Source organism: Sceloporus occidentalis, unplaced genomic scaffold, assembly GCF_023333645.1.
Source record: "Sceloporus occidentalis isolate IW3139 unplaced genomic scaffold, rSceOcc1.0.p SCAF_3, whole genome shotgun sequence".
NCBI classification, from domain to species: domain Eukaryota; kingdom Metazoa; phylum Chordata; class Lepidosauria; order Squamata; family Phrynosomatidae; genus Sceloporus; species Sceloporus occidentalis.
The window spans coordinates 122,095,908-122,118,444 of NW_028316983.1; the positions used below are offsets into that span (position 1 = coordinate 122,095,908).

The window sequence follows — 22,537 nt, forward strand, 5'->3', positions numbered from 1 at the left end:
CTCAGGATATGAGAGCTCGATGTCCAGAGCCCTGGACATCTTAATAACATGTTCTGCAAACGACCTCACATCATCCGTCGGGGAGGCTATCTCCGGGTGGTGAAGGAATTGAGGGGAATCCCGAGCAAGCTCCTCTTCACCCGAGACGTCATCAGAACCGATGGGATCTGGTTCAGAATCCGAAGAGACCAGCTCAACAGCAGCCACAGGCCTGGTGCGTTCAGTCGGTCGGGTCACGGGCAGCAAGGAAGGCGCCGAAGACGGCCCTGGTCGGTCGGTGCGTTCCTCGGGTCGGTGTCGATCCTGGCCATGAGCACGGTCTTGTTCACGAACACGGTCCCGAACCGAAGTGGGCTTAGCCAAGGCGACCTCCCTCGGAACTGGCAAAAAGAACTGGTCAGTTTCCGAGTCGTAGAAGTATGTAGCATCATCGAGTTCCCGAGCCGGTGAACGCGGAGCAGGTGAAGGGGACCTCACTGGAAGGTCACAAGGGTCCTCGTCATCTGAAAGGAGAAAGGGGAGCGCTGTCGAAGCTGACGGAGCTGGAACCGAAGATGATTGGACGGCGGCCCCAAGGTCACGATCCCTTACAGGAGAGTGGACCTCAACAGACGGCGTGGCGAGGGAAGCAACCATCACAGGGGAGTCGGGACGAGGATGGTCTCGATGATGGGCCTTGCAGGACCCAGCAGCCTCCTTGGGTGCGGCCAGCCTCTTGGATGGAGACCCTGAATGAGAACTTGGGTGACCACTAGATGACTTTGCCTTCTTAGCAGAAGAAGATGTCGAGACCGGGGCCGATGATTGCCTCTTTTTGCCAGACTTAGGGCGAGCAGGTGCATCCAGGGGAAAGAAGAGGATCGGTGACTCCGAGATCCTAGTCACCTGTCCGGCTCCATCTCTTTTCCCGGAGGTGGACTCCTTCGGGCCCGAGGCATCGGGTTCGGAGGCGGCCCCTCTCGAGGCGGAGTCATCAGATTTGGAGGGCTTGGAATGGTCCGACGATCCCGACTTGGCTTTGGCCTTCTTGGAGCTAGAAGATGTCGCCGAAGCCGCCTTATGGGACCTGTGGTCGGAGGCCGCTCGCTGGGATGACCCCGATGTTTCGGAGGGAGCTCCCTCTTCGCGAGGTGGAGCAGAGGCGGCAGCAGAACCCAATGACCCCGATTTATGAGGGTGCTTAGTGGGTTTGGAGGTGGCACTGGGCTTAGTGGAGCCGTGGGCCACAGGGGGTGCGGCGTCAGAAGCCCCCGAATCCAGCACCAACGAAGTAGAAGGAGGTGCGCTGGCCGGGCCATCACGGGCCGGGAGAGCAGGAGTCACAGCAGAAGCCGAGGGGGCCGAGGCAGGGCGAGAATCCCCCTCCCGAATCTTGCCCTGGGCTATTGCGGACGTCAGCTGCGATTCCCGGTTCTTCCGGGCTTGGGAAGACATAGACTTACAGAGGCTGCAAGCCCTGGGGTCGTGGTCCCGGTCGAGGCACAGCAGGCAAGAGGAATGCGGGTCCTGTACAAGAACTTTTCCTCCACAGACGTCGCATTTCTTGAAAGGAGGAGACATCCTTTATCGAAGTCGACAAGCCAAAACGAGATCCGAGATCCAAATCGAAGTACACGGTCCGAGGTCAAATAACACGGGGGAAGAAGAGAAGCCAAAGTCCAGAAAAAACAGTCCGAGTCAAATAGAACCAGTGATCCAAACGAGCTAGCAAGAGCGAAGTTCCAAACAGCAACCAGCACGGCGGAAAAAAGGAACTGGGGAAAGAGCGGGAAGGCAGGGGCCTTATAACGGGTGGGCGGGGTTACTGCCAAAAAGTTTCTATATGTTGCAAAGTAAACTTTGCCCAGTGATTCTAGAAGTTTCCGAACAGCACTGCGCAGGCGCAGTAAAACCCATTTGTATGATTCGCAGAGACCACGAAGAAGAAATTTAATTCACTTTCCCACAATGTTTTGATATATTTGTATCTTGATATGAATTCAACAAAATTAGATGATATATTTGGGAGACTGAGCCTTTACTATTTCCAACAGGATCATTGCATAAAATTTCAAAGGGAGTCATAGATCTCAATCTTTCCCCTTTCTTAAGTAAGCTAGAGGGAAAAGTTTTTATTTACTTAAGTTGAAACCACGAGATCGGTAATGGGTCTGGAGTTGATGCTAAATCTTCAATTGATTTGAGTTTATTATTCTTAAAGAGGTCTTTAATTTGATAAATTCTTTTTTCTTCCCAACCTTTATATTGCCAAAATTTATCCTCATGAAAAAAATTTGGATGATGTAAAAACGGACAATTAGGTGACAAATCTGGAGAGAGAATATCTTTCCATTTTTGCCAGATCTCAATGGTTAGTTTTAAACCAAGAGTTGTTTAGCCCTTTAATCTCCTTTGCTGATACTTTTTTTAAAAAATTTTTTTTACTGTGGAAAGCGTGTATATCTATATTGAGTTCCATTTTTGCCCATGAGATATTAGTACTTTTTTTTAATTAAACGGATCGCCTGAGACAATTGAAAAGCTGTAAAATGTAATTGAAGATCTGGTATGGCTAACCCCCCCCCCCCCATTTTTGAGGGGAGGAATCTGATAGATTGAGACAAACGAGGTTTTTTATTATCAAAAAATATATGTATTAATCTATCTTTGCCACTTTTTAATTCTCAAGGTCGAAGGAGACATAGGTATCGTTTGGAATAGCAAAAAAAGGTGTGGAACAATAAACATTTTCACAAGGGCAATTCTCCCTAAAATCAAGGGGAATAGATGTTTCCATCCTTTTAATTTTGCAATAATCCAACTAGTAACATTTTTATAATTGGGTGGAATAAGTTGGTTAATATCTTTGGTCAAATATATACCCAGATATATAAATCCCGGTGGGTATAATTGTAAGTTTATTAACTTTTGCAGTATGTTCTGCTGATCAGAAGGAATATTAAAACATAAAAGTTTAGATTTTGTATAATTAATTCGCAGACCTGCAAAATGGTCAAAAGAATCTAAAATAACTTTTAATTTCATAAAAGATTTATGAGGGTATTCTAAAAAGAGTAATATATCGTCTGCAAATAAATTTAATTTATGAATTTGGCCTCTGATCTTTGGATCTAATATATTAGGGTTACATCGAATGAAATTAGCTAGAGGTTCAATAGCAATGGCAAAAAGAAGTGGGGAGTGGGGACAGCCTTGTTTTGTTCGTCTTTGTGTAGGGAAGGGCTTTGAGATTAGTTTATTGACAATAATAGTTGCTTGGGAGCCACTGTATAAAGATTTCAAAACTTTAATAAATCCTGAACCAAAATTCATCTTTTGAAGCACTCCAAATAAGTATTCCCAATCTAAGCGATCAAAGGCTTTCAATATATCAAGAGACATTATTGCCAATGGAGTCTCTGAATGAGAAGCATAATAGATGGCATTCAGCACTCTATGAATAGCGTCTAATATTTTTTGAGTTGGCATAAAGCCTGTTTGATTTTGAACAACATAGTCAGTAATAAAGATGTTTATTCTCCGGGCCAGTATAGATGTAAATAATTGGGCATCTTGGTTGATAAGTGAGATTGGTCTAAAAGCTGAAACAAAATTTTTAATCTTTATTTCCTAATGTTGGCTGATTATCTGTTTTGTAGTTTACAAGCTTTAAAGCTGAAGCTCTAAGTTTCCAAGACATATCAAAAGGGATAATTTGATAACATGCACAGAAAAAAGTAAAAGCAAAATGCCATGAATGATGACCACATAAGAAAAATGCCGTGAAGTATCCTTGATATAAACAGTTTTATATGTTCAGTTTTATATGTAAATCAGAGCAGATTAACCAGCAGATGATTATATACTGTTTCCAGCATTCAAATCCAGTACTTTAGCATATGCAACTATATCACTGGTGTTCTTGTTCTGCGACAGGCAGAATGCAGATGCAGTACAAAAAAATAGCTGATGATTTTTAGGTTTCTTAAACATAAATATATTCAGTATATTAACCTGTTATTATGTTCTTTCTGGTTACCTCCTTGGTCATCATCATCACTGAAGTTCAACTGTTCAGTATAATCTACCTCACTCTGAGCTCCTGGAGAAAGAAGAATAGATGGTTATCACAAAAAATACCTTTTCTACATGTAGCCAGTTCTAGGGGATGAACAAGCTTACCAGCCCAGCCCTCATCAGCTTCAGCATCCAAATTATCGAACTTGTCAAGTTCTTTTAGTTCATTGGCACTTAAGATGGATGGACGTTCTATACCATCTGAGCTCCATGAAGAGGGTCCTCTTCCTCTTAATGCTCTAGCAAAAGAAATAAAATCAATCATATTCAAGTTCACATGTCAGTATTTGGGTTTCAAATTATCATTTCTTAATTGAAAGTGGAAAAATACAAGAGTAAGAGCAGCATATTTCATATGTGAAAGTAGGTATTTTTAATTATTATGTGTAGGAATAACAAGACAGCAGCAAGGAAACAGTCAATATCCTGCATCTGGGATTTTCTCCGTCCTGCTGAAGGTTCATGCAAAGAGATACAAATTCAGCTGTATACTTACAAAATGTTCTTAGCATATCAATTAAGAACATGCAATATTAATATATAACAGCCATGCGAACAGTTCATACAGATGTGATGCAACCTTAATTCTGTTGTCACAGAACCCAAAGAACAATTTCCAAACAGTTCAAATAGAACAACTGCGTTTCTTACCGGTTGAGCTCAGATGGTGAAGGGAACCTGTTGGGATTTGGCATTGGAGGATATGCAAGTTTAGGGTACTGATTAAACATCTAAGGAAAAGAAGGTAGAGGTGTAAAAAATTCCATGTAAATGACAAGAAGATATACATTGACTAATCATATGGTAAGCTAAAATCATAACCTATGAAACTAGAAGGATTTACAGTCTGAAAAAAATAAAAATAAAAACCAAGAAAGGTTCAGATTTACAGGCCTTACAGTTAAATTATGCAACATTGTGTTATTTTGCAATTCCCATGACTGTTTCAACTTTTATCCTACTCCTAAAGTATATTAGTGCAGAAGCTGCACTTCCCTTGCTCCATTTGTGATAATCTGATAGTGAGATTAAGCAAAAATAGTGATTTCTAACAAAGAGTTTAAATCATAAGCATAGAGCTTCTTTCAATCCCTGATAAAACCATTGGCATGATTAGCCCTGCTTTCAAAATAGGAAGAATATCTATTACATTTATCCTGAAATTCCATTATACAGAGAAACACAGAATCATAGAATTGGAAAATTGTCAGAACCAGTTAAGATCAAGTATAATATTAGACATATCCAGTTATTTAATATTCACTTCATACATTCAGCTCACATATGATCACTGTTGTTTGTTTAATATATATATTGATCTAGATAGTTCTGTGTGTTGAAATTTTGTATAGTGTTGGGAGTTGGGAAAATAAGGTGGAATATTAAGGTTTGGCTTGTGGATGGGGCCCTGTTAAGGGGTTTGGAATGTGGGATAAACTGTAATGGTTCTTCAAATGTAAGGTGGCTAGTGCCGTGGTGATTGATTCCTGGGTGGGGTTTTAAAGTGGGAACTTTTCCTTGTGCCTTCAGATTCTGCAAAGACGTGCTTGTGGTTACTTCTGCTGTGCATCTTACAATAAACTTTCTTGTTTTGCAATGAGTTGGTTGTAGATCTTTAGCCTGAGGTTTCCAAATCTCACAGTTTGCAGAATCTCCAAGATGCCTAAAGGAGAACCGAGGCAGGAAAAGACAGGGGCAGACCCCAAGGAGAACCCAGAGAAGGTTCAGGTGTCTGACATCAAGGAGCAACTGGGGGCTAAACCCAAGAAAGCGACCAGACCAGATGAATTCATCGAAGACCTTTGGTTCCCGCCACCGGAACGAGAGCGAAGGCACCGCAGAGCCGGCAGGTTGACGGCTTGGGACCAAGGAGTCAGGGAGACCATGATGGTGCGGCCGAGAGAGGAGGACCTCTCGGAGGATGTGGCCAAACTTAAAGAGGACATGCAGGAGCTGAAGTCTATGTTGACCTGGATGGTGACCAAAATGCAGGTCGCAGATGAGGACCGGGAAGGGAAAGGGGTGAGAGTGACGGCTGCAACTCCAGCGCGCCAATCCGCTGACCTTGAGGAGGAAGACAATGGGGTAGATGAGGACACACCGACCAGACCACCACCAAGCAGTGTGAGCCCGGTGAGAGAACCGAGAGGGAGGAGGAGGAGGGAAGCAGAGGCGCTGAGAGAGCTACTGGCAAGCCAGTTAGAAGCCAAGTTCAACGGGGACCCCGAACACCTCCCCTTCTTCCTGGTCCAGGTTGCGGGGCACATGCAAACCTGGGGAGAGTACTTTGTCAACAAAGCTGAAAAGGTGTGGTGTGTGGCCGGAAGGCTGGAGGGCCAGGTGGCCCAGTGGTTGGTGCAACTGTACGATTGTGGGGCACTTGAATTGCAGAACTTGACAGCTTTCATGACAATACTGAGGGCCCGCTTCAAAGACCCATTCTGGGTGAACCGCGCCAAAACCAAGTTCATGTCAGTCCAGCAAGGTGGTAGGTCAGTGGCTGAATATGGACTGGAGTTTAGAAGAGTAGCCGCACAGATCCCAGACTACCCTGAGGCCATGAAGGCGAGGAAGTTCCAGGACGGCCTCAACCCAGACCTACTGGAGTGGGTGCTGATGAGGGCCAACCCAGAGGGGTTGCAAGAGTGGATACAATGGGCCGGAGAGGCGGAGATGACCAAGGAGAGAGTCAAGATGGCGAAACAACGAGCAGCCTACCAATAGGGGAAGATCACCAGCAAGACAGTCAGCAGGGAAGGCTCATCCAAGACCAAGATGGCACGGAGACCAAGAAACAGCGGCGCATGAGGCTAGGGCTATGCTTAGCATGCGGGGGGAAAGGCCACCTGATCGCAGCATACCCAGAGGAAGTCAGCACAAAGGGAGCGACTAGAACCCTGCCGAGCGCCACCGGAGGAGGAGGCAGGGGAAACGTGGGGCAGGCGGCTCAAACAGGAGAAGGAGAGCCGCGAGACAGCGAACGCCCGGTAGACATGCCTCGGGAATGGGATATACCAGATGTGGTGAGCGGTGGAGTATCACTTTACTTCTTAGAGGTAAAGTTGGGACACAAAGTCAAAGGGACCACTAGTAAAATCTTGGCCACCTTAGATTTGGGCTATACCCGCTGTTTAATAAGCCAGAGATTGGTACAAGCCCTAAGGATTGGCCAAGAGCCTCTACAGGAGACGATTCCGTTCTGCCAAATGGACAGGACTTTGATGGGGGGAACCCATGCAGAAGCAAACGGAAGACCTAACCTTAAAAATTGCAGATCATTGGGAACACATCCAATTCGTGGTAGGGCCGACCCATGGATGTGATGTGGTCTTGGGCATAGACTGGTTGGCGTTCCATAACCCTGAAATCAAGTGGAAGACTAAACAGATGGTGTTCAGTGATCCAGGGTGTCGAGGACATGTGAGCCCAGATAAAGATCCACCCCCTGCCACTAACCGGGCCATGACTGTGACTCTGATGGGGCCCTATAGTAGAACCGGGTTGGCTAACCCACAGCAGCCGGTGCCTTTCCTGGCGGTGTACAGTGAACTGAAAGAAGTGTTTGAAGAAAGAGAGTGTGATGTATTAACCCCCCGCCCCCACCAGGACACTGACTGTGACAGTGCTATAGAGATCAGCCCAGGTGCGATTCCCCCCAAGCCCAAGATGTATCCGATGACTCCTAGAGAGATGAGCACACTGAAGGAATTCATTGAGAAGAACCTAGCCAGGGGGTTTATTTGGCCTTCTAGTTCACCTTTTGGGGCTCCAGTGTTTTTCAGGGAAAAGAAAGATAGGTCCCTCAGATTGGTGACGGATTACAAAAACTTGAATGGCATTAGCACCTGCAGCAAATACCCCTTGCCTTTAATGAAAGACATGCTCAGTCGGTTGTCCACAGGCAAAATCTTCACTATGTTGGATTTGAGCGAAGCATATTTCAGAGTGAGAATTAAGGAAGGGGATGAATACAAGATGGCATTTCATTGTCCATTGGGGGCCTTCGAATATCTAGTTCTTCCTTTTGGGTTATCGGGGGGCTCTGCCTGTTTCATGAAGCTGATCCACGAAGTGCTGCATGATATGCTCTTTGATGGGGTGTTGGTGTATCTGGATGATATCCTGATCTACTCCCAAGACATGGACAGCCACATCAAATTAGTAAAAAGGGTGTTGAAAAGCTTGCTGGAACACAAAGTGTATGTAAAACTGTCCAAGTGCCATTTTGACACCGACAATTTGGATTTTTTGGGATACAGAGTATCCACGCTGGGACTACAAATGGATCCGCATAAGGTTCAGGATGTTATGAACTGGCCAGAGCCGAAAACCCAGAAACAAGTGCAAAGGTTTTTGGGGTTTGCCAATTTTTACAGACAGTTCATCCCAAACTTTGCCCAGGTGGCTCTGCCCATAACTAATTTGTTAAAGACTAAAACTGGAGAACAGGTAAATGTACCCGGGTCGAGCCCAGACATGGCCGACCGGCCAAAAAACCCCACCAAAATTAATTGGACCAGAAAATGTACTCAGGCTTTTGTGGCACTAAAGCGTCTGTTCAGCTCTGAACCCATACTGAAGCACCCTGATTCTGAACAACCGTTCATTGTCCAGGTGGATGCCTCTGACTCAGCCGTGGGGGCTGTGCTACTGCAAAAGGATGCGGAAGGGAAGCTACGACCATGCGCTTACCTGTCCAAAAAGTTTGACACCACCCAGGAGGTGTGGCCTTGCTGGGAAAAGGAAGTTTTTACAATAAAATGAGCTTTAGGGTCATGGAGGCAGTTCCTGGAAGGTGTGCCTCATCAATTTGAGGTGTGGACAGACCTCAAACTTAGAGGCCTTGCAGACGCCAAGGCGCTTGAGCCCCAAACAGCGTCATTGTCCCAAGAATTCACCACTCAACAGCTCGGTCTGGGGGTGACGAGACGCAGACAGACTAAACGTTAGAGTGAACAACTGACCCAGACCCTAGACCCTCTGCTGGGGGAGATAATCCAGGCATATGGGGAGGATAAGGACTTACCAAAGTTGGTGGCAGAACTACAACAAACTGAGCTGGGGGTTTGGTGTAAAGAGGGGGAAATATATGTGCCAACTCCCTTGAGATTAAAAGTGATGGCGTTGTGCCACGATGTCAAAGCTGTGGGACATTGGGGGTTTGTGAAAACTTGGCACACCTTGGAACCAAATACTGGTGGAAGGGGGTGAGAAAGGATGTGGAAAACTACATACAAGGCTGTGTTACTTGTGCCCGAGCCTAGTGCACTTCTGCGGCCTTTGGAAACCCCCAGCCAGCCCTGGAAACACATAGCCATGGACTTTATTACTGACTTGCTCGAGAGCAAAGGAAAGGACACCATTTGGGTAGTAACTGACATATTTACAAAGCAGGTGCACTACGTGGGGTGAAAAGGACTGGCAGACTTATTCATAGAGCATCTTTACAGATTACATTGTTTGCCAGACAAGATTGTGACAGATAGAGGAACCCAATTCATTTCCCAATTTTGGAGGTGCTTACAGGAGAAATTGGGGGTGCAACTGGCTTTGAGCATCGCTTTTCACCCAGAGACAGACGGTCAGACGGAACGAACCTATAAAAGTTTGGAGACCTATTTAAGGTGTTATGTGAACCACTTCCAAGACAATTGGGTAGAATTGTTGCCCCATGCTGAGGTGGCCTTTAATATGGCGGTTCACTCCAGTACGGGAGTGTCACCATTTCAAGCAGTCTATGGATATGAGCCGAGGACAATACCCCAATTGACTCCTGAAAAGGAAGATCCAGTGTTGGTGGGGAGGTGGAGTGCCTTGTTAAGAAATAACTGGGATAAAATTGAAGATGCCTTAAAACAGGCCAAATTGGATTACAAAAGATTTGCAGATCAACATCGAAAACCTAGTTGGGTGTTCTTGTCCACCAAAAATCTGAGGTGCAGAGTGCCAAGTAAAAAGTAGGGCCCCAAATTTGTTGGACCATTCGTGGTTAAGAGACTACTCACAGAAGTAACGGCTGAGTTAAAGTTGCCTAAGATTTATAAACATATTCACCCTGTGTTCCATTTTAGCTTACTGAAGCCAGCTGGTCCGACGAGTAAATGGAGTACAGAGGAGACAGTGCCCCTGCCTTTGCTGATTGATGGAGAGGAGCACTTTGAAATCATAAAAATATTGGACTCTAGATTAAACCGGGGCCAATTAGAATACTTGGTACAGTGGAAACATTTCCCAATTGACATGGCTGAGTGGGTAAATGGTAAACATGTGAGTGCTGACAAGTTGATTCAAGAGTTCCATAATGCTCATCCTGACAAGCCAAAGGGGATGAAATAGAGCTTTAGGGGGGGTTTTAAAGTGGGAACTTTTCCTTATGCCTTCAGATTCTGCAAAGACGTGCTTGTGGTTACTTCTGCTGTGCATCTTACAATAAACTTTCTTGTTTTACATTAAGTTGGTGTGGATCATTAGCAACCCCCTGCCATGCAGGAAATCTAAATCAAAGCATCCCCGACAGATGGCCATCCAGCCTATCTTTAAAAACCTCTAAGGAATGAGATTCCACTACAATTTTAGGGAGTTTGTTCCACTGTCGAACAGCCCTTACTGTCAGGAGGTTCCTCTTAATATTGAGGTGGAATCTCTTTTCCTGTAGCTTGCATCCATTGCTCCGGGTTCTAGTCTCCGGAGCAGCAGAAAACAAGCTAGCTCCCTCCTCAATATGACATCCCTTCAAGTATTTAATGAGGGCTATCGTATCACCTCTTAACCATCTCTTTTCCAGGCTAAACATCCCCAGCTCCCTAAGTCGTTCCTCATAGTACATGGTTTCCAGACCCTTCACCATTTTGGTCGCCCTCCTTTGGACACGCTCCGGTTTCTCAACATCCATTTTAAATTGTGGTGCCTAGAACTGGACACAATATTACAGGTGGGGTCTGACCAGAGCAGAATAGAATGGGACTATTACTTCTCTTGATCTAGACCAGTGATGATGAACCTTTTCAAGGCTAAGTGCCCAAACTGCAACCCAAAACCCACTGACTTATTGCAAAGTGCCATGTCCCTCTGGCTTTCTAGTAACAAACTCTGGCACACTCTGTGCTGGGATGATGGCACATGTGCCCGCAGAGAGGGCTCTGAGTGCCACCTCTGGCACACGTGCCATAGGTTCGGCATCACTGATCTAGACACTATACTTCTATTGATGCAGCCTAAAATCGTATTGGCCTTGTTAGCTGCTGCATCACACTGTTGACTCATGTTCAATTTGTTGTCTACTTGGACTCCCACATCCCTTTCATATGTAGTCTCATTTAGCCAGGTGTCCCCCATCCTATATCTGTGCATTTCATTTTTCCGCCCTAAGTGTTATATTTCCTGTGTTGAAATTCATTTTTTTTTAGCTTTGGTCCAGCTTTCTAATCTATTAAGGTTATTCTGAAGTTTGATCCTGTCCTCAGGGGTATTAGCTACTCCTCCTAATTTGGTGTCATCTGCAAATTTGATAAGTATACTCCCAATTCTGTCACCAAGTCTAGCCCACATTTCACTAGCTTGTTTGCAAGAATGTCATGGGGAACCCTGTCAAAAGCCTTACTGAAATCAAGATATACTATATGCACAGCATTCCCTTCATCTAACAAACTGGTAATTTTATTTAAAAAAGAGATTAGATTTGTCTCGCATGACTTCTTTCTCTGAACCCCATGTTGACTTTTTGTGATTATGGAATTGCCTTCTAGATGTTCACAGACTCTCTGATTAATGATCTGTTCTAGAATCTTTCCTGGTACAGATGTCAGACTAACTGGATGATAATCGTTGGGCTCCTCATTTCCCCCCTTTTTGAAGATAGGGACGACGATTGCCCTACCCCATTCTGCTGGCACTTCTCCTGTTCTCCAAGAGTTCTCAAAGATTATTGCCAATGGCTCCGATATTACATTTGCCAGCTCTTTTAATACCGTTCAATATATTTCGTCTGGTCCTGGAGATTTATATTTGTTTAGATCAACCAGGTATTCCTGTATTATCTCTTTACTTATTCTGTGCTGAGATTCCCCTATTCTGTTCTCTGCTGCATTATCCCCAGGTTGAGCACCCTTTTCCTTTTATGAGAAGACTGAGGCAAAGAAGGTGTTGAGTAATTCTGCCTTTTCTCTATCTTCTGTTAGCATTTTGCCATCTTTTGCACGCAGTGGCCCGACCGTTTCCTTCTTCTTCCTTTTGCTGCGGACATATCTAAAAATCCCTTTTTGTTGTTCTTAACCTCTCTAGCAAGCCTGAATTCATTCTGTGCTTTAGCTTTTCTCACTTTACCCCTACGTGTGCTCGCTATTTGAATTCTTCTTTGGTGATTTCCCCGTTTTGCCATTTCTTATACATGTTTCATTTCAAACTTTGCTCAGTTGAAAGTTCCTTAGTCATCCATCCTGGTTTCTTGAGACATCTCCCATTTTTCTTCCTCATTGGAACTGTTTGAAATTGTGCCTTCAGTATCTCCCCCTTGAGAAACTCCCATCCATCTTGAACTCCTTTCTCTTTTCGTATTCCTGACCATGGGATCACCCCAGTATTTCTCTAAGTTTACTAAAATCAGCTTTCCTAAAGTCTAGAATGCGTGTCTGACTGTGCCTGGCTTCTCCTTTCCATTGTATAACAAACTCCAGGAGTACATGATCACTCCCACCTAAGGATTTCACCACTTGCACTCCATTAACTAGATCATCCCTGTTGGTTAGGATCAGATCCAAAATAGCTGATCCCCTTGTTGCCTCTTCCACTTTTTGAACAATGAAATTGTCTCCAAGACAAGTGAGGAATTTGCTAGACCTTGAGAATTTGGCTGAGTCTGATTTTCAGCAAATATCAGGATAGTTGAAGTCACCCATCACTACTACATCTCTCCTTTCTGAGTGTGTAGTCATCTGTTCTAGAAAGACATCATCTAATTCCTCCATCTGACTTGGGGGTATGTAGTAGACTCCCACAATAACATCCCTGTTGTCCCTCCCCCCTTAATTTTTATCCAGATGCTCTCCACCTGGCTTCCAGGACTGATGCCCTAGATCTGCTGTGCCTTGCAGTATCATTGGTTCCCACATGAACCAAAGAAAAAGGTAACAGTCAGTAGGCTTGACAAGTCTTGTCAGCCTCTCTGTCACATCAAGGATCTTTGCCCCAGGGAGACAGCACACCTCCCGAGACATCTTGTCAGGCCCACAAACCACTGGTTCAGTGCCTCTCAGCAAGGTGTCCCCCACGACTCCTCGCCTCCTCCAAGGCTTAGCAACAGCTGTTTCCTCTGGTAGTACTCTCAGGGTCCCCTGCTCTGTCCCCGAAGTCTGTCCCTGCTGCTGTTCCTCATCATCCTTGATCATAGAGATTCAAATCGATTCTGCAACTGCAAGGTCACAGAACATTCCCTGGTTTCCCTACTTCTGTGTGTGACATTACTTCTGTTGTGTGTGAAGTGACCTCTTCCTCTCCAGCACCTTCCTCCGTGTGTTTCCTGTTCAGGACCGTCTGGTCCATTCTGGTCAGGAAAACCTCTTGCTCCCTAGGATGCTGAAGTGTAGCTACCTGGGCCTCCAGCTGCTGTGCAGGTGAAGTTCCCCACATCTGTGGGCAAGAAGATAAACATCCCACATGTGTTGCAGGTGACTGCAGCAGGTCCCTCAGTGTCCATACTGAAAAGTCTTAAGGAGGCACTGAACAAGACTGTGGGCTTCCCGTGTTAGACACCTGTGTAAAGAACCCCTGTGGGCCTGGCTTTTGTCCCCAAACTCTGTTAGCGAGCTCAATCAACTGGGGCTATAGTTAAGTACAGAGCTCCTGGCTACTAGCTTTTTCCAGAGGCAAGCCTCTGACTCACTTCCTCTGAATAAGTCCCCACAAGCCCCTTAAGGGAGTAGTGAAAAGTAAAGTGTAAAATTGAAAGAGATGTCCTCCAACACTGTGCCCAGGTGACCTTCTCCTCTGTACTCCAAACTCTCCTTGAATATAAAAATAAAAATGAATGTGAAAATAAAATAAAAATTCGCAAAGCAAATTGGACACAGAAAACCAGGGTCCTCTTTTGCAAAGAATTTCTCAGAATTCCTCTGCCAGCCCTCCTGTAGAATGAGTCTTCTAGCTCCTCCTCCTCCCAGTGTCCAAAAAAATGGCTCACACTTTTAAAATTTTAAGCTCTTACCCAAGCAAAGTGGACACAGAAAACCAGAGTACTCTTTTGCAAAGAATGTCCCAGAAATATTTTAATAATTTAATAAACACTTCCAATTTCTTCAAACAATAGTTTAGCAACTGGGGCAAGGATGAGACACCACTCTGAAATGTAAACAGATTAACTTTTCAAACATGCCCTTTCTATGTTTTGCCCATGGGTGGAGAAAATGTGGCCTCTAGGCCTCCCATGGGCGGGGGGGGGGGGGTCCTCCAAAATGCTTCAAATAACCCTTAGAGGGGGCAATTCCACCACATTTCTGAGCTAATGTGAAATGACCTGGAAGCCAAATTTCCAGGGAGGGGGCAAATTTTTTGATAAAATTGTGCCCCACATCCCATTGGGGGAGGGGGATGCAGCTTAATTCAGTAGGGTGGTGCAATGCAGTCCCCTAACCCGTCTTCCCACTGCTGGTTTAGCCCTTTCACAGTAACTAAATCTGTGTTGAACTTCTCCAAACATTTTTTTTGTTTCACATCATCAATTTCTACTCTTTGAAATCATATACTGTACTAGTACTTCTGAATAGCTAAGTTTGAACAGGAAAATCAATTTAATGTATATTTGGATTTGCTGAGATTTTTGCTCCTTTGGAAATATAATGGTAATCCTGCAAATGATCACACATGAACAGGTATGGTAAAGACTCCTGCCTTGAGCTGCTGGCATGAGGGGCTAAACCCAAATGTTATGGATTGAGCCTCCAGTCAGCCGAAGAATAAAGTGGCAACCTTCTACAGTGGTGCCTTATTATTGTATCCGCAGGGATACCAAGGTCCCACCGTACTTGTAAAAGGACTACAAAATTCAGCTAAATTCCCTCCTGTTGTTATATTTCTTATGCCAAAGCCTAAACGTTTCATAAACTTCATAATAAAAGCATGGCATTTCAAGGATCTACGCTAGGAATTTAAAATATATTGTATCATACTTAAGGTGGAGAGCTGAGAACTGATAACATAAAAAAAGGTTAAAGTATTTTAGGCTTTCTCGTTTTTTACTGTTACTTTCCCCCTATTCCAATAACTTTAAGAACACAATTAAGCAATCAGAAAAAAAATAAAACCATGTTAAAACATATATAATTAAAACACAACACACCCCAGCACACTGTGTCTGTCAGATGGGCCTTACATAATCATTAATCAATGCCTGTTGAAGTATACAAGTATTTGATTTTCTGTGACAACAAAATAGGGAGTCTGCCAGTCTAACCTCTCTGGGAAGGAAGTTCCAGATACGGAAGCAGCCACTGAGGAGGCTCTCTTTCATGTTCCTACCACATGTACCTGTGAGGGTGGTGGGACAGAGAGAAGGATCTCCCCTGAAGATTTCAGAGCTGGTTTGTAAGATAAAATATAGTTCTTCAAATAAGCTGAACCTGAGCTGCATAGGGTTTTAAAGGTCATAACCAGCACTTTGAATTGTGTCCAGAAATGGACCGACAGCCAGTAGAGCTGTTGCAACAAGGGATTTGTGTGCTTCCTATAACCAGCACCCGTTAGTAATCTAGCTGCAGCTCTTTGGACCAGCTGGAGTTTCTGGACACCCGTCATAGACAGTCCCATGTAGAGCAGATTGCAGTAATCCAACAGGGATGTAACTAAAGCCAGATCTGATGTTTCAAGCAATGGGGGCTGCTTACACACAATATTTAACTGTGCAAATGCACTCCTACCACCTCTGAAACCTGTGCATCCAGGCTCAGAGTTGAATCTAGGAGCATCCTCAAGATGCAAACCGGCATCTTCAGGCTGAATCCCTATTCCCTGGTGTGTTTTTTGAATGACCAGGAGAAACTCTGTCTTGTCTCAATGAAATACTTCATAGTAATCTACATTTTGTTCCTGCCCTTATTCCATGCTTAGGGGCTCAGCAAGAGATTGTGGTTCTACACACACACACACACACACACACACACACACACTTGGGTGTCTGTGTGAAGATACAATATTTTTTATAGAGAGCAAAAGAAATCAAGACTTGATCTACATCCTCCCTTCTGTTTTATTCCAACATCAGATTATACCTGACTCAGATCACAGCATTGCTTTTTCTAGATTCATTCCAACTCAGAAGAAGATACTGTCTGGAAGTACCCAACAAAAATATTTTGATTTCTATTATGCAAAAGTGGAAAAAGAACAATGTTTGCCACCCCTCCCTCCTTCCAACTGTCATGTTCTGGCCTGGGAGGGAGTGAAAGGACAGGCCCAACACCATTATTATTATTATTATTTTGCCCAGGGATGTGAAAACTTTCTTCTCATTTTGGCTATAGAATATAAAACGCTTATAGGGAAAGAAAATTATATGTATAATTATAATTATAAGTCTGGAACACATTTAGACATGGTCCAACAGGATCTACATTTTATGTGTCACAATCCTGTCCCTAATAGTGTTATTAGTCTTTGTAAAACCACTACTCTAGAAAATATCATGCAAAACAATGGGAAAAAAGGTGACAGATGCAAAGAATTAATGTCTATCTGCTTTATCCATGAAGTTTCACTCTACATTTCAGTTTCCCATTTATCTCATGGATTACTCAAAATAAAGGAGTGCTACATAATGATGGCACACATAACTTACATAGGGTGGCATCATTGCTCTGTACTGAGGGATGAGCCCAGGCTGTTGACCATTCAACTTCGGTTGAGAAGGCTGTGCTACCCTTGTATCCCTCTTTTCTGGTACCTTGAGGCCATCATTGTGTTCTACTGGTCCAGGCACATTACCATCTTCTTGAGCAAGAGGCTTTGCTTCTTGATCAGTTGGAGAGTTTGGAGAGTTCAAATTCCTGCCTCCACCGTCTCTCCAACTAGCAACATCTGCAATGGAAAAAGGAGAAATAACATTCTAAACAATGTCATGCACAGGGACCTTTCTTAGCGTACTTCCTATTGCTTTATGTCCACTTCAAAGGAAACAACACAGAACATCCAATGACAGAAAAGTGGAAGCTGAAGACATACAAACTTTTGACCTCAGTCATCCTTTGAGTATCTATACAACATAGAATCTAGACTAGGGTTGCTCAACCAGGATTCCCTGAAACCCTTGAGTTCTGTGAAAAGTTCTTAGGGGCTCAGCAAGAGATTGTGGTTCAAAATATACATATATCTCTATCTATCTATCTATCTATCTATCTATCTATCTATCTTGGGTGTCTGTGTGAAGATACAATATTTTTATGGAGGGCAAAATTTGTTCAGAAGAGGTTTGTCATTGCCTTCCCCTGAGGAGGCTGAGAGCATATGACTTGCCCAACTTCACCCAGTGGGTTTCATAGCTAAGCAAACTGTGATCTCCAGAGTCATGGTCTTTATTACACCACACTGACTCTCAATATTAACAGGACACATAAAATGTGGCAGATGCTCATATTGTTGTCAAGAGTCTAAATATTAAACAATTTATACATTCTACAACAACAATAACAACAACAAATTCAAGTTACCTTCATTTTAAACTTTTCAAACCTTTCAATTTACATTTTGATATGTCCCTGTAATTTGCTATATGAAGGTCAAACCAAATGCTTTTAATTGAGCATAAAAGCAAAATTAGAAGTAAGTCCAGAGACACCCCATTGTATGACCATGTCTTCAGAAAAAAATCTTAAGTCTCAATTCATTTAGGTTTTGCACAATTGAGGTTTTGGGTATACATTCTAACCAAAATGTTATCACTGCCCTTGTAAGATTGGAAGTTTATTGGTGTTTCCAGCTCAGTAATACAGGCCTTAACGGTAACATAAGTTATAGCTGTTTTCTTTAATCTACTATACCTACTACTCCATGATAAATAGGGCCTCTGTAGTCTTTGAAAGTGAGTAAGACATTATGCTACTAACGTAACAATTGGTTGAATGTTGATTTACATTTATGTGAGTATGCTTTACATGTTTATTAGTTTTCATTATATTTAGAATGTTTTATGAACTACAAAAGGATGTTTTTCCTAGGAATAATCAATGTATGCTGAGGAACTGACAAAGATTTATCCAAAATTCTTCCTGGGGATGTCATATTGTTATGATTCCTTGTGACAAGATTCCTTGTGGAAACTGTTTATCAGTCTTCAAATAACGCTTTCAAAGTTATTCCTGTTGCAGCATTCTCTGTGGAGTTTGTTTGTCAGACTTCAGTATACAAGGTTGTAGTGATTTTGTTTAGTGGTGATTTCTCTGGAACTCTAAATTCACAGTGAGTAACACAAATGATCTGAAAACACCGATTTTTAAAAAATCTCTGTGTGAGTAGTTAAGGCACTGACTCTGATGACTGCAAGGCTGGCAGTTCAAGACCCAAGCACCGCATGATGGAATGAGCTTCTGTGACTAGTCCCAGTTTTTGCCAGCCTAGCAGTTGAAGCCCTCCCTTCAGCCACCATTGTGAGGGGGAGAGAGGCAGGCTAGCTCCAACAGGCCTGCCTGGAAGAAGACAAGCCCTCCCTTCATCCACCATCTTGAGGGGGAGAGAGGAAGGCTAGCTCCAACAGGCCTGCCTGGAAGAAGACAAGCCCTCCTTCAGCCACCATCTTGAGGGGGAGAGAGGCAGGCTAGCTCCATCAGGCCTGCCTAGAAGAGGAGAAGCCCTCCCTTCAGCCATCATCTTGAGGGAGAGAGAGGCAGGGTAGCTCCAACAGGCCTGCCTGGAAGAAGAGAAGCCCTCCCTTCAGCCACCATCTTGAGGGGTAGAGAGGCAGGCTAGCTCCATCAGGCCTGCCTGGAAGAAGAGAAGCCCTCCCTTCAGCCACCATCTTGAGGGGGAGAGAGGCAGGCTAGCTCCATCAGGCCCGCCTGGAAGAAGAGAAGCCCTCCTCCCGACCACCATCTTGAGGGGGAGAGAAGCAGGCCAGCAACAACAGGCCTCTGCCTGCTAAGAAGTCGAGCCCTCCTCCCGACCACCATCTTGAGGGGGAGAGAAGCAGGCCAGCGACAACAGGCCTCTGCCTGCTAAGAAGACAAGCCCTCCTCCCGACCACCATCTTGAGGGGGAGAGAAGCAGGCCAGCAACAACAGGCCTCTGCCTGCTAAGAAGACAAGCCCTCCTCCCGACCACCATCTTGAGGGGGAGAGAAGCAGGCCAGCAACAACAGGCCTCTGCCTGCTAAGAAGACAAGCCCTCCTCCCGACCACCATCTTGAGGGGGAGAGAAGCAGGCCAGCAACAACAGGCCTCTGCCTGCTAAGAAGACAAGCCCTCCTCCCGACCACCATCTTGAGGGGGAGAGAAGGAGGCCAGCAACAACAGGCCTCTGCCTGCTAAGAAGACAAGCCCTCCTCCCGACCACCATCTTGCTTGTCTTATTGCATGTTGTTTTTATGATGTGTTAATTTTTATTGATTCTGTGAACCGCTTTGATCACCTCGGAAAAGCGGTATAAAAATAAAACATATTATTATATTATTATTAAGGTAACAGCATTCTGTGCAGTCATGCTGGCCACATGACCATCGGTCGTCTGTGACAATGCTGGCTCCCTTGACTTAGTAATGAAGATGAGCATGGCTCCCTACTGTCACGACTTGTTGCATATTCTCATTGTCATACCAGTTTATAGTTATACTGTGTCATACTATGGATATATTATTTCTTGTATAGGTTTCTATTCTATGTGGCATTCCTTATGAACAGCTGTTATGAAATTGTTGTTAGCACTTTTAGCAGCTCTATGTTTTGTCATTATTCTGATAACTGAACACAATATATCTTTCTTATTACTGATATTATCATCACTTTAGTGTTGCTATAGTAATTAAACAGAGGTGTGCATATATACGGCCAGGTTGCTCACCTATAATGGTATTTCTTCGAGTGGTCATCTGCGAATTCACACAAATGGGTTTATTCTGTGCCTGCGCAGGAATGCTCGGAAACGTCTAGAATCTCTGGCAAAAGTTAGCTTGCAACCTTTTGGCAGTAGCTCCACCCATCCCATATATAGCCACGAACAGTCCCGCTCTTCTCCAGTTCCGAATAAGCCGCACAAAGTGCGACAGCAAAGCGAGCAGGACACTGATGGGAGGACAGGCGGGATTTGTGTAAATTCCCAGATGACCTCTCGAAGAAATACCATTACACATGAGCAACCTATCCTTCTTCGTAGTCTCTGTGAATCACACAAATTGGTTTAGACTAACGAGCTTAGGTCAGTAGAGGAGGGAGTGTCATGACACAGATTGTAAAGTTCAAACAATTGAATTTATTAACCTCAATAAAGTTATGCATATCAAGTGCACTTGTTATTGTCATTTGTCAAACATATAAACAGACCATATGCAGTGCATAGGTCAATTATGAAACTTTTTAAATGAACTGTCAATTGCCCCTGAAAGTGAAGGTTGCAAGAAACAACACTTAGTCAATATAAACCAGAAAGCAACACTGACCTCCCAAAGGCTGCATCTTGTCTGGCTCTGGTGTCCAGCCTGTAATGTTTGATGAAAGTCAGTGGCTGGGACCAGACAGCAGCTTTGCAAACATCCTCCAAAGAAATCCCAGTCAAAAAGGCGGAGGATGCAGCTACCGCTCGTGTTGCATGGGTCCGAACCCGAACTGGAAGAGGTCTACCTGACAATTCATAGCAGAGGTGGATGGTATTGGCCATCCATTTCGAAAAGCTCTGCGCAGTCACAGGTAGTTCCTTTTTGGCCTCTGAGTAACACACAAACAGCCGCTCGGAGCGCCTCAAACCTCAGGTTTTGTCCAGGTAGCAGGCCAGTGCCCTCCAAACATCCAAAGCATGGAGCTGGCGCTTGATGTCAGTGGTCGGGTTGGGGGGCCAGGGTTGGCAACACAATGTCCTGGTTCATGTGGAAGGCTGACACCACCTTGGGCAGGAAGGTGATATCGGTACGGAGAAGATAAAGTTGGTCCACCCGTAAGGCGCATAGTTCACTCGCCCAGCGAGCAGAGGTGATGGCCACAAGGAAAACTGTTTCCCAGGTCAGCAATCTTAACTCTATAGTGCCCATGGGTTTAAAGGGCTTGGATGCCAAGCAGGAAAGCACACAGTCCAAACTTAATGCCAGTGTCGGTACCGAGGATGAAGATTGTTGAATCCTCTGAGAAACCTCTTTAGCAAAGGGTGTTTGAAAAGAGAGGGTCTGCCCTCGAAATGGTAGCGGGAGCAGATGGCTGAGAGGTAGTATTTGATAGAAGTCAAGCAGAGTCCAGAGTCTGCTAGGGACATCAGGAACCCCAAGACCGTCGGGACCGACGCTTGGGATGGGGAGATGTTCTTGTCCTGAAGAAAGGCAAGGAATTTATCCCATTTGTATTGGTAACATTTCTGTGTTGAAGGCTTCTGGGACGCCAATATAACATCTTTGATGGGGTCTGGTAAAGATGTTAAGGCGAGATCCTCCATGCCACCAATGGGAGGGTTTCCATGTCGGGATGGAGAACAAGACCGTCGTGTAGAGACAGAAGGTCGGGACGGAATTCCACTCGAAGGTAAGTCCCTTGGGAGATGCAGTAAAGGAGTGAAGCAGGACTGCCTCGGCCACCATAGGGTTGATCAGGATCACGTCAGAGTGGTCCAATGTCATATTTGCCACTATCTTCATGATGAGAGGGAAGGGAGGGAACGCATAAAGCGGTCCCTCTGTCCACTTGAGCTGGAAGGCATCTCCTAATGAACCTGGAGCACGGGCTCAAGAGCAAAATCTTGCACATTGTGTGTTGAGAGGTGAGGCAAAGAGGTCGATCGTTGGCTGTCACCACAGTTGAGAAAGAAGGGTGACCATGTCCAGATGGAGATACCATTTGTAGCACAGATTGAGAGATCTGCAGAGCTGATCTGCCAGTTTGTTTTCTTCTCCTGGCAGGTGTATGCACTGGAGAAGGATCTTGTGGCTGATGCACCAGTTCCAGATTCTGAGTGTGATGTCCAGAAGGGTCTGGGACTTTGTGCTGCCTTGTTTGTTGAGGCAGTACATGACGGTGTTGTTGTCCACCAGTAAAAGTACTATCCTGTCGGAGAAGAGTGACTGAAAGGCTCTGAGTTTTTTTTCTACCATCAGCATCTTCAATGCATTGATGTGCAGCTGGCTTTCTGTCATTGTCTATTTGTCTTTGATGGTGAAGTTCAAGATGTGGGCATATGTCGTGAGAGTGATGTCCGGTTGCGGGGACAGAAAGGGTATCCTGACGCACATGTTGTCGGGTTGGAGCCACCATGGTAAAGATCTCTGAACTGGTCTCGGGATGGTGAGCATTTGGGAGGGAGAGTCCTGCACGGG

The 22,537-nt window shown here is 44.7% G+C and overlaps 1 protein-coding gene across 11 annotated transcripts in view; it reads right to left on the minus strand.

The window, feature by feature from the left end:
- PRRC2C (proline rich coiled-coil 2C) overlaps positions 1-22,537 on the minus strand; it is a 194,983-nt gene that overhangs the window by 137,289 nt on the left and 35,157 nt on the right. For all 11 annotated transcript variants that reach the window (XM_089516032.1, XM_089516035.1, XM_089516025.1 and 8 more), the window contains exons 6-9: positions 16,880-17,118; positions 4,708-4,787; positions 4,162-4,295; positions 3,994-4,081 (exon numbers count right to left, since the gene is read on the minus strand). In XM_089516032.1, the coding sequence (XP_089372158.1) occupies positions 3,994-4,081; positions 4,162-4,295; positions 4,708-4,787; positions 16,880-17,118 (541 nt within the window). The remainder of the gene's footprint in view (positions 1-3,993; positions 4,082-4,161; positions 4,296-4,707; positions 4,788-16,879; positions 17,119-22,537) is intronic.